Genomic DNA, 12737 nt, shown 5'->3' with positions numbered 1-12737 from the left:
CCCAAGGCAAAAAAACTAAGACTCACCTCGGCGCTCCGGAGCTGAGAGAGCACTGGGGAAGGAAGAGTGATCACCTGGCAGCTCTCAGGATGGGAATGACTTCCTGGGAGGGGCTGTGCGCTTCTGCTGCAGCTCCCCCTACAGTCAGCACCAGCAGGCACAGTTACCTGCCAGTGCTCATTTCAATAAATAAGACTTCGGTCCAGGGCCGGCTGCAATGGTGGCAGGGTGCGGGCAGTGCGGGTATGATGCCCTGGCCAGTGGCGCCCCCTCTGTCTGCCACAGTGCCCGGGGCACATGCCCCTCTCGACTCCCCCTAGTTACGCCACTGTTCCAGAGTCTTTAACCTTTACTCTCTTGGCAATATCCAAGCATGATGCATTTCATGGATTTGGGATCCAACTTGCATCTTCTTTTTTGGGGGGATGTTTGTATACACAATATATCCAAAAACTCTGAGATGTTTGATACTTGGTTTTTTCCAAACCACACCTCTGTTGGTGTATTTTCTTTTAAGACAACTGTTGGAGTACGATTCTTCAGATAGACCGCCCTAGACACTTCTTCCGGCAAAAAAAGCTCATCAAGTCAAGAGATGTTATGTTCCAAGAGACAGCACCCCTTAAAACAAAACTAGAGTTGGAAATGCATAACAAGTATGTGTTATTGGATATTTACCAGCATCTTTAAACATCGGTCGCTCTCCACTATGGTTCAATTGCACATTCACTTACACCATTCTTTTCTGGTGTGTATGCAATGATCAGTTGATGATCAATGCCATGCTTCTTCAGGAAGATTTCCTAATCTTTGTTGAGATATAAGCCTCCATTGTCATACTTTAAGACTTTTAGTTTGTGACTGGTTTGCATTTCCACTAATTACTTATAGTCTGCAATCTTGTTCATTACTTCACCCTTTTAATTGATTAAATAAATGTGTTCAGGAAATAGGGGATGCCTGCACTGGATTACTAGTACCTCTAAAAAATGTGTCAAATTACCAACATATATAAGTGATATTGCATTACATTTGTGCAATCATTTTTCAAGGTTGGTGTTGCTCCCAGAAATCGAATACTATGTACTCAGGAAAAGAGAATTAGCCGAGCCCTAGGCTAATAAAGAGTGTGATACCTTTTTGGGCCACTCTTATTTGTGTATTTGCAAAGTTGATAATTAAAACATATATTTTATTTCACTTTATTTAAAGTATTAGGATAGCCAGACTATTTTAAATGATTAGTCTGCCCAAGAAAAATAACATAACTATGCTCAAAAATTAGAGCGTCAAAATGCAAATAATTTCAGAGACAAAACTTTGTCTAATGGCAAAAATAATAATCATATACACTATTAAATGAGATCAGAAATCACAGAGACAATTTTACAGAATTGATGAAGATGTTACTGCTATATTAACCCTGGATGATTTGAAAAGATCCTAAAAATCAGTTTCCCAAAGATCCTGGCAATCTGTATAGCTCAGTGGTTCTCAAACTCGGTCCTCAGGACCCCACAGAGTTTATGTTTTCCAGGTCACCCAGCAGGTGCACAGGTGTATTCATTACTCACTGACACATTTTAAAATACCCGCAGGTAAAGCTAAATTATTTCACTTGTGATTCTGTGAGGAGACCTGAAAAACATGCTCTGTTTGGGGTCCTGAGGACTGAGTTTGAGAACCTATTTTGTAGCTAAATCTAGTTCCTTCTCTGTAATTTGACAGGTACTAATTAAGTCATCCTTGTAAGTTTGCGAGCAGTGCCCTCTTAACTCTCTGTTAATAGCTAGTCTTCCTTTATTAGTGATCCCAAGTACTGTATAACATGCAACGTAATATGCTGGCCTGGAGCTATATGAAAGTTAATAATGCATCACAAGACTATTGCTGCATTTTGTCGTTTTGCCTAAATCTTTCTGTAGCAAGTCACTATTGTCACACATCAGGGTTCTCAGCCTCATGTACCCCTCCGCCGCTCACATATTGCTGGCACTTGCACCCTGTTCCTACAGATCTTTCAGTAACATTGGTGCGGCCCTATTGAATTCATCAGATGATCCAGCCTCCCCCAATCAGACTTCAGCTAAAGCACTCACATAACCCAGTCAGCCTTTAAACATTCAGAGTGCCCTATATAAACCTCTCACTTGCACAGTGCCAGTTCAACTGGTCTTGAAGGAGTTCCTGAGTCAGTAGCTTGTTTCATCCTGTTCCTGATTCGCCTCTGCATCAATAGGTTGTTTCATCCTGTTCCTGATTCGTCTCAGCAGCTCAGGCTATAGCATACTTGCCGACTTTATATATCTCCTCTCCTAGAGAAGCCCGGGGATGGGAGATTCTGTTGATTACTTTGGAGGGCAGGGCTAGAGTGTTTACGTAATTAGGCCCCACCCCAAAAACAGAGAAATGCCGTATTTCGCAGGTAGGGGGCGCGGTTAAATTACGCAATTCTTGTCGTTTTTAGCCCCACCCCCTGCCCGTGGACCCAAAAATTCCCAGTAAAATCTCAACATCCTGCCCACTTTACTAGGAAGTGGGTGGGATGCGGGAGATATGCCTACTCTTCCGGGGTTGCCTGGGGCTACCTGAAAAATTGGGAGCCTCCCGCAATTTTCGGGAGAGTAGGCATGTATGGGCTATAGTCTCCAGCCACTCACTGCTGCCTGTCCTATGCACACTCCATTGTGCACATCAGTGTATTGGACGACTCTGGCTTCCAGCATTCCTCACTCAGAGATTCCCTGCTACACCAGAGTGCATCTCCTATTTATTTGCAGTATCAGCTATAGATTACCAGGTGCACACCACTAGCCTGCAATCTTCCTAATGCACATCATTACCAGCTTGCGGTACCTCCTACAAGCAGTTTCCTCTATATATAGTCACTCACTGCTATCAGGGGTCTATTTACTAAGCCTTGGATGGAGATAAAGTGAACGGTCATAAATTCCCAACCAATCAGCTCCTGTAATTTTTTTCAAACACAGCCTGTGACTTTGCAGTTGGGACTTTAACTCCGTTCACGTCATCTCCATCCAAGGCTTAGTAAATAGACCCCTAAGTCCAATACTCAACACTACTATATCTCCAGTCACTGCTATTAGTCCTGTCCTCAGCGTTACTACATTTACAAGCAGTGTGCTCCATCTCCAGTCACCACTGCTATCAGTCCTGTACTCTTCACCAGTTCATTTACACCAGTGTGCTCTCTGCTCCCAGCCTTTGAGTGCTATCAGCTACCATCTGCATCTATCATTGTATGCTGTCAAGCTACCACTTGCATTACCATCATGTGCTGCTAGCTCCAGACTGTTTATCATTGTGTAGCATTCATTAGTCTACATGCCACCATGTATGCCTATTGCTGCTCCCATATTTCAGTGTACTATTACTCCTAACATCCACCTGTATGCAGTATCTGTCTCTGCCAGTAGTCCTCACTCACTGCAGCTTACACATACACCTAGTGTGTAATACATTGACTAATTCCTATATTATTGTGTCGCTGACATGTCACATGTTCCTGTACTGTACTCATCATGTCCTAGGCATCAGTAGTATTGATACCACAGTCAGGTAACAAACATCCGCCTCTGCCTAGTAATATGCTAGACCTTCCTGCTCTATATCCAGTAGAATCGATGATACTGATTGTGGAGAAACATCACTCGTTCTCCTATTTATAATTATTACCAGTTATTTATATAGCGCACACATATGAAGCAGCGCTTTACAGAGGACAGAGCTTTATACGGTTTCCTGTAATACCAATAACCACTTTAGCCAAGCTCTGAATACGCTGCCATTTTCTTCTCTAACCAAGTTTCTACCCATTAACACACTTTTCATGCTAGACCTAGCACACTCCTGTTACTGTTGTGTGGAACAATATCACAAATATATACAAACATATAAAATATGTCACTACAAGTGCACTACCAAGATTTAGTTTTAACCTTACCTCTTCATTAAATCCATATTTTGCTAGGCATGAAACCAGATTGTTTTCTACAATATGATGAAATTTAAGAGCATGAACAGATCATAATCTCTGCACACCTTTGCATTTTGTGGTGTGCTGAAAGAACATTTAAAATCTGTTCAGTAAATAAGGATGGTTTCCCAGCACTTCAAAAGCTTATGAGTGCAACTACTTATGAAAGAAGAATGCCTGTGATGTGCTCTTGACCAGAGTTATACAACCTGTGGGTTAGGACCCTGTTAGATCACAGAATTTAATTTTGGGATCCCTTGACAGATATGTACATTGCTATTGGGAAATGCCTCTTGAGGTCCCAGTACAGTGGCACACTAAAACTTGAGATCCAGTTTAAAAAAAAAAAAGTTGAACACCACTGACCTAGACAGATGTTACATAACAAAATATTGTATATGTGGCTGTCACAGTCTAACCTTTCAGTCAATACCATCGGTGAGCTTACTGAATGAAGCTTAGCAAAACAGACTGTATTGTCACCTGCAAAGCCCCATTATTATCCCATCCCAACTTTTCCATCAACGGTTTAACGTGCTGAAGTCATTAAGAGCCAATGTGCTATGTTTACTCATGGTCGTCCATGATTAGAACTCAATATTCACCAGGATATTGTCCAAACACAAAAAAAAATACATATTACACTGCCCTTTCTGCTTGCTGTGAAATGGACAATTATTTTTTTTAAAAATGCGAAATTATTATTTTTTTGAAGTAATCATTTTTTGCATAGATCTTGCAAATGAGACCCATAGGTTTCGACACAGTATTTTTATGGCAATCTAATTTTCTTATTTTATGTTACTCCAATGTTCTGTCACCATTTGGCAATTTTGAAAGCCAATTCTATAAAATGTAAATAAATTCTCCACCCCCCTCCTTCCTAAATTCACAATTATAAAATGCTTAAATACTGTGGTGATAACAGATTGCATCCTTCTTCAATCATGTTAGCTACATTTGGGATGCTGTTAATCCATTTACTCTCCCTACATACAGGATTACTAATTCCTCACCTGTAGAAACCCTAGTATAGGCATTCACGTAAAAATCCCATTCCAGTTCCTCTAATCTGCTTTCTCTGTTTACTTACTTCTGGTAGTGGTAACTGTCCCATCATCTACCTGCACCAAACTTGCTGCATTACTGTCTGGCTTTGGACTTTTGCCTTCCTTAAAGCTCACTACCTTGGGTTTAGTCTACATTGTTATTGTACCTCTACTTAAGTTTTTGTTTTCTTTGTTTTGTTCATTTGTATCATTTTGTTGTTTATTGTTAAGTGCAAATAAAATTACCTGATTTAAGAAAAAATTCCAGCCAGGGTGTCTTGATAAATTCTGGATCTAAATGTCACTCGGTTTGTGATATTGCTGAATGTTTTGAGAGTGCTTTTCTGATTTGATATTATATATGTGTGTGGGTGCATCAATTAATTTTACTTTTACCTGTTTAAAAGTTATAGTTTCAAACTAGAACAGAATTCAAAATTGTCAGATTTATTTCAAATAGAGAAAAAGGAAAGCAAAAAGGGAACATGAACGTCAAATATAGCATTTCCCAACATTTTTTTATTGTATAGAAAGCACTTTAAATATAAAATGAAAACTTAAGACACTGTGCAGGTTTCATCTGAGTACATATTTATTTGATAAATATAAGGTGGACACAACTAACTACATACAGTTTTGCAAGACTAAAAAGCACAATTACGGTATTTTTGAACATTTTTATGCCTTAACTGCCAGAACGACAAAACTATTTCCCTCTGGCAGTGAAGGGGATACAAATATGAATGATTAAATTGTACATACAATGTACAGACAAAATACAGTGGCCCTTTTTGCATGTTTTATTACAGATTGTACCATTTGTTTTTTAAATTTACCCATCTGATCATATTATCAAAAATTGTATAAAGAGAATTTGGTTACAATCTTTTTTTTTTTTTTTATTTCCCCCATAATCCACTATTTTCTTCATTGTGTTTGTGTGTGTTTTACCTCATGTAGCACCTTAAAATACACAGGACTAATGCTAAAATATTACATGTACATAAAACAAAAAAAAAAAGTAATTTGTTTTCACAAAGGGTCAAAGTATTTTACAGGAGTGGAAACAAATGTGATTTCACGAAAAAAAAAAAAAAATGCACCCAGCCATCACATTGCCCACCCTCCCCCAAATATAGGATTATTTCCACGTCATATGGAAACTTTTTTTTTTTATGTTTTTCTAACCACCTTTTTTTGCAAAATAAAAAAACAAACAAATGCACATTCCCAGGAAAATGAATGTGTCTGTGTTTTATGTCTCTACTGTTCATATACATTATTTACAAAGGGTGTGTGAAGTCCTTTAACCCTTCTAGATACGAAAGGTCAAAGCAAAAGCTGGCAATGCTCTAGTCCCTTTTCCCCTCTTTACAGTGAATGGGTTAACTTGATTCCAGTTGAAAACAGCTATGAGAACTGTTTTTTTTTTACTTTTAATTAAATATAGAATTTCTGCTTGTACTGTGGCATACACTCAAACAGCAAGGTCATAGGTATCCGTCACTTTATGAAGGCATATGCACTGCTTTTCAGTTCTAATTTTGGATTTTATGACAAAATAATAATAATAATATTAATAATAATTTATACCAGAAAGGAATGCAAAAATGTATAAAAAACAAATTGGCATTTTGAGGATAGAACTGCCACAACATAGACTGCTGAGAGTGGTTAGCTTTAGCAAGTTAACTGCCTGTTGAACAGCACAAACTGGGAAAAAGTGAAACTCCTAGAGGTGATTATGCTGTCCAATTATTAACTATTCAGGACAAATAAGTTCTGTTGCTCGGGTTTAATAACCACTGTTTATGGATTTAGCGAAGTCCTGTGCAATCGTTTCATTGTTGTTTATTGGCTTGTGAAGTCTTATCTTTTTTATATACATGCAATCTATTAGCCATTTATTTTAAGAACATTTATTTTTTTCTGGGGGATTAATAATAAACTATGATCAGATCAGGTTTGATATTTTCTGTGCATTTGTTGGCATAACAGCCAGATTTTAAAGGTGCAAGCTGGAATGGGAAGCAAATGCACTACCTCTAACAAACTACATTAGTTTAAATTAAATCAGCCCATGGTAGTAACACAAGTAACACACACTGGACTAAAGGTGTTAACTTTTTGGGTACAAGCAAATTCTACATTGCATTAAATAAAAAAGAGGTTTAGAACTTGGTGTAAACTCATCACTTCCACAGTGGCTGGAGATGTGTCCAGAGCAAATTATCACTACTGCAGGCATAGCTGCAAACACAAGGTGGAAGGGGGTGGACGAGAGAGGGATGTGTCGCACAGACTTGGCATTATAAAAAAAAACCACACACACACACGAGAACAAACCAGGTCGCAAAGCAACACATATTTCTAAAATATCTGAACATATTTACAATATTTTTTTCTTTAAAATAATTGCATATGAACAGCACAGAGGGCTGCCATCTTACCTTGCTAAGACACCGGAATTTAGAAAATGACAAACCTAACAAATAAAATGTGGAGATGCCTTTATAAAATCCTAAATTTCTATACAATGGAGACACACACACAAAAAGAAAAAATGTCAGGAATTTCAAACTGCTAGAGAAAGAAAATGAATAGGTACATTATTATTTTGCCCTCCCCCCCTTTTTTTTTTCCTTTTTTCGTTAAATAAAAAAAATTTACAAAATACGACTTTGGTGATAGAAAAAGGAAAACAAAAAGTCAACAAAATAGGATTGTTTGGTGTGTCAGTCACATCTGTACAAGCACAACACACAGGCAAAAAAAAAAATGAATATCATAAAAAGCACAAAAGATGTCGAAACTGGGACACACAAAGAGAGAAAACGAGCCGGAGAGAGAGGGAAAACGCTTACATAGAGCGAAGAAGAAGAGACTTCCTTTAAACCTTTCTCTGCTAAAGTGACTGCAGAAGACTTGTTAACCCTTTTACTTACACGATAGGCCAGCAAAGGAGAAAGGCAGTGAAAAGTTAACAGAGAAAGTAAATAACATTGATTGGCACACATGCACTTCTGTACAAATATAACAACAGTTTTACAGAAGCAAGCAGCATTAACACACCAGAAGCACAGAAACTGTGTCAGACTCATGCATTTAGACCCCCCCACCCCCACACCTCTAAAAGGTACCTTGACCACAAAGTGGCTGGAAGGAAGATTGCACAAATAACACACTTTTTTGTCTTTATGTGGGTTTATATAAAAAGGAAAATAATCACCAGGCAAGTAAAAAATAAAAGGGCAGTTATTGTGTAACAGTCTTGTTGGGTTAAGCAAAATAATTAAGAACAAAAACATAACCCTTAAGCTGCTTTTTTTTTTGTTTAAAAAAAACAACATCAATGCCCCTTTTGCAGCTTAAAATGAAAGTAAAACAAATGAGAAAGTCACAAAGGATAGGCCAGTTGCTGGGTAGGATGTCCATTTTGCCCCTTAGCTTCCATGCTGTTTGTGTAAAGTCTGTGCACTCAGGAAACTGTCATGTATGACCAGCCTGGCCTTGGCGTTTTCCTTATAAATGCCACAATGAAAACAGGAGGAAATGTACCCCAGCAACAAAAAAATTACGCAGGAGTTCCCCAGCAAAGCTGTCCTCTATCTCAGCACTTGCGTGTGGTGTGAGCAATATGTCTGCCCAAAGTCGCTCACTGCTCGGGAACGTTGTGCTTTGTGTGTGTGTGTGTGTGTGTGTGCGCACGTGTGTGTGTTTGTTCCATCTTACTCCCAATGTCATGGTTCAGTTCTTCTTCTCCAGCTGGTGTGAGACTGGTGGTGATGTGGGAAAGGAGGGGAATTAGCACTGGGCGTCAGTAGGCCTCATGTCTCTATAACCTCCACCACAGATTCTTCTTCATAACGTGCCTAGTGAGAGCCTTGTCTTCAAAGTTTCCCATTTATAAACCTCAATATGGGAAAACCAGGAAGCACCACGTGTGAGGTCTACAGGCAGCCTGGAAGCTGCTCGTTGCCCCCTAGCAGCGTCACTGAAGCGCATCAGTCTGAGGCAAACAAAGCTGCAAGCTTGCCGGAAAGGCAGACATGATGAGTAAGGGGTGGAGTTTCCAGAACTGCGCCTGCCTTTGTGTGTCCTGATCAGCTGAATTATCGACTGGGGAATGGGATAACAGCTGCAGTTTAGTTGTTCTCAAACAGTGAGAGAAGGTCATCATTGCTGTTGTTGGGCAGATCTGGAGGATCCAAGTAAGAGAGAAGCTCATCTGGGTTAGTTAGCTCCGGAAGCAACTGCAGAAAGGGCATAACAAATAATCATTATGCTATATATAACAGTTACAATTACATGGCAAATCATTGAATTCCACCATCAGATACATGACAGGATTGCTAGACTTAATTTAATGTAAAATTATTTGCATATGTACAACATCCACCTGTGCCCTAAGCAAACCCTTAGTAAAGCATAATTCACAGCACTATGAATTAATGCTAAGAAATATGCATGTCTGCATGTAAACTAAATTGTTTCGTGGATTATTTCTTGGTATATAGGAGAACATGTAAATGACACTGGGTAACACTTGCCACAAGTTCCCCATTAAGGTATATTTGTAGTCATGTACAGATGTGTCCGTACACCTCTCAGTGTGCCAGGTCCGAGAGACTTTGCTAGCGCCGTGGCGCTTTTTTTGCCGACAAAGTGTCTAAGTTGCAATACGAAGAGACTAGGAAGCACCAGGAGACTGTGCTGATTAATTTGATATGTGACACTTGTATATCTGTGTGCGGCCGAGTCCCTGAATCTGTATACGAAGTGCTACAATGTTGCTTCCGCAGCTTTTTTCATTCCATGCTCCGTTGTGCTTCATATACAGACTCAGGTGCACACAGATATACAAGTGTCACATAACAAGTTAATCAGCACAGTCTCCTGGTGTGTTCTAGTCACATCACATTGCAACTTAGACGTATTTTTGGCGAAAAAGAAGCCTGACTCACGCCAGGCAAGTCGCGCTGCGTGGCGTATTGAGGCTAGATGTATTAGGTCACATCTGTATGTGCACGTGGACAAGTGTTGATTATTTGGCTCTTAAGTAGGTGACATGTTATACTACTTTGTGTATGGCTATATATATGAACCCCTTAGACAAAGTTTGCACACTTGGAAAAAGCAGAAATACAAGTACTAAAACGATACATTTAATCTGGTTATTTTCCACATTAAACTTAATAAAACAATAACAAAATATTGTTGTTTCCTGAATTTATTAGATGACGCACTGATAAAAACAGTTACAAAATATAAAGAAATAAAATGGTTCCAAATAAAAAAAAATAAAACGCCAAACCTTAGACTCCCTTTAAAACTTTTACAAATGTCCATGGACATATTTTATAAACAGGTGCAATACCAAAATAAATATGAAGGCATGGGTTTAGGTGGCTTGCAAAATAATATTGAAAGCAAAACATGACTGGTTTTGTAATTAATATTATTGTGGTTTCCAAATGTAGGGTTAAACCCACAAACAACTAATGGCTTGCGAAAGCTGTCACTTTGTTAATCTGGCCAATAATATAACACGCACTGCCTGCAGGACAATGACTCCTAAGTCTTGTGCTGTTGTGCTGCACCTTCCCTTTAGTGAAAGATTTCCGAGTTTCTTATATACGGGCATTGGGGAATAAGTAAGGGTACTTGGCAACTGAAGCTAGTTTACCGTAATCCATTGTATTTACTTGGTGAAACTGAACAGGTCTTAAGATGCTCTCTCGGTGGAGCTGTGGTGAGTCAAGAGCAAAAATGTCATCAATATGCCCTCACTTCTCAAGGGAGCGTAATAGGGATACCCTAAGATATCACAGAGATGAGATGCAAACAGTATTAGGGTCTCTCCTTCCCAGAATCTATTACTAGAAAGTCTGAAAGCGGGCCTAACACTGATGGCTTTTTTTAACCTCTTTATTAAACCAAACACCCTTACAGCAGGATTCAAGCATGGTTGATGTTTTTTTTACCCTGCCTTTGTCACAAAAGCAAAATATATATGACATACAAAGAAATATTCTCCACCTACATCCAAATCTAAGTTATATAAAGGGGTCAGTGTAATTAAACCCAAAAAACAATGCAAAGTAGCAGCTATATTCCTTAGCTGGAAGGCATATGGTACATGTCCCTATTTTATTATTACACCTGGTGGCTCATCTATAATCACATTTTGCTTTACAGCGCAACAAGCAATGAGTTTTTAGACATTACTGTACATTGGCTAAGAGCACAGCTGCTGACAATGGTTTATGCATTTTAATCTAGGGCTATAAGGGGGCAAACAGCCTTCTTCATACATTGCAAGTTTTTTCCTCCCAATCTACTGTGTAGTGCAGCTCAACCTCAACTACTACAGCATTTTAAGTCACTTTGAAGGGCTTCATATAGTCTTTATAGGGTGCAAACTAAACTAGAGAACTAAAATTTGCACCTCCATTTCTTTCGATTTCCATCACCACTGCGTTTCGCCCTCATGACTTCAACAGGGTCAAACGCATGCGCATACGGCCTGCATAAAAATGCGTCCTAGATCAAAAAACATTCAGGCGTTTGTAGTGTAGGGGTGAGCAGAGCTGCCTTCCATGCAGTTGACCTGGGTTTGAATCCTGGCCAACACATGATTTCAACAGTCTTAGTGGCAGACAAGCAAAAAAACAATGGGCCGGCAACAAAGAATCCAGGGTTCAGGGCCCAGCAGGTTCAGTTCCTGACATTATCCCCCCCTCTCGAGGGACGTCCTCCGGACGACCTTATTCCAGGTTTGTTAAGGTTACATGTTGATAGAATTCCCGAACCAATCTTGGAGCATGGACATTTTCTTCAGGCTCCCAAGATCTCTCTTTTTGGGGAAATTAATGGAAACAATGCTGAAAGAAAGAATTGTAGAGTATCTCAAATCCAGCAATTCACAAAATCCCAGGCAGCATGGATTTTTTGGGGGGGCGATCATGTCTGACACATCTAAGTGACTAAGGTAGAACTGAGATGTAGTTTATCTAGACACAGTCCCAAATCATACACCAAAGAATAAATCTGGATGCTGGAGACTGGACATGAGGGTGGGGTATGATAATTCGATACTCAGAATCTCTAAACCAGTATGTCAACATGAACTTTAGGTTGACAACCAATATGTGGACAATCAACATAACAACATGATTAAAATGTTGACATGTTCATAATGTCAACATTTAACATAACACCACCAGAACTCTGAGGTTCCCAAATGCGGTCCTCAAGGCTGCCCAACAGTCCAGGTTTTAGAGATATCCATAGTTGAACACAGGTGGTTAAATCAAACTGACTGAGGTACTAATTAAGCCACCTGTGCTCGACCATGGATATCTCTAAAACCTGATCAGTTGGGGAGCCTTGATGACAGCGTTTGGGAACCTCTGGCTTACCTATAAGTAAAAAACTGCATGTCAACATTCTGACGTTAACATTAGGATCATGCCGATATATTAACTAGAGATGAACATTTCAGCTTGGGCCCGGATCTTCCAGCCAAATTCGGATCTCAGAATGAGGTAAAAAACATCATCTTTCATGGCACAGATGTCCGTGAAAGATGACATTTTGCCTCATTCTCAGATCCAAACTTGGCGGGAAGTTTTGAGCCAAAATTGAAACACTATTCTCTCATTTTAATCATGTCGACATATTGGTTGTCG

General features: G+C 39.4%; 1 protein-coding gene across 10 annotated transcripts in view; it reads right to left on the bottom strand.

The window, feature by feature from the left end:
• Window positions 1-5616: 5616 nt before the first annotated feature.
• ZMIZ1 (zinc finger MIZ-type containing 1) overlaps window positions 5617-12737 on the bottom strand; it is a 331397-nt gene continuing 324276 nt past the window's right edge. For 9 of the 10 annotated variants that reach the window (XM_088456355.1, XM_088456361.1, XM_088456362.1 and 6 more), the window contains one exon: window positions 5617-9299. In XM_088456355.1, the coding sequence (XP_088312481.1) occupies window positions 9192-9299 (108 nt within the window). In that variant the 3' untranslated portion in view covers window positions 5617-9191. Of the gene's footprint in view, window positions 9300-9790; window positions 11931-12737 lie in introns of those variants that run through there. The other variant, XM_088456363.1, reaches the window with a different exon arrangement.

Source organism: Taudactylus pleione, unplaced genomic scaffold, assembly GCF_031769625.1.
Source record: "Taudactylus pleione unplaced genomic scaffold, aTauple2 ptg000699l, whole genome shotgun sequence".
Lineage (NCBI taxonomy): Eukaryota > Metazoa > Chordata > Amphibia > Anura > Myobatrachidae > Taudactylus > Taudactylus pleione.
The sequence above is the reverse complement of the archived record's forward strand: the minus strand, read 5'-3'. Positions and strand labels throughout refer to the sequence as shown.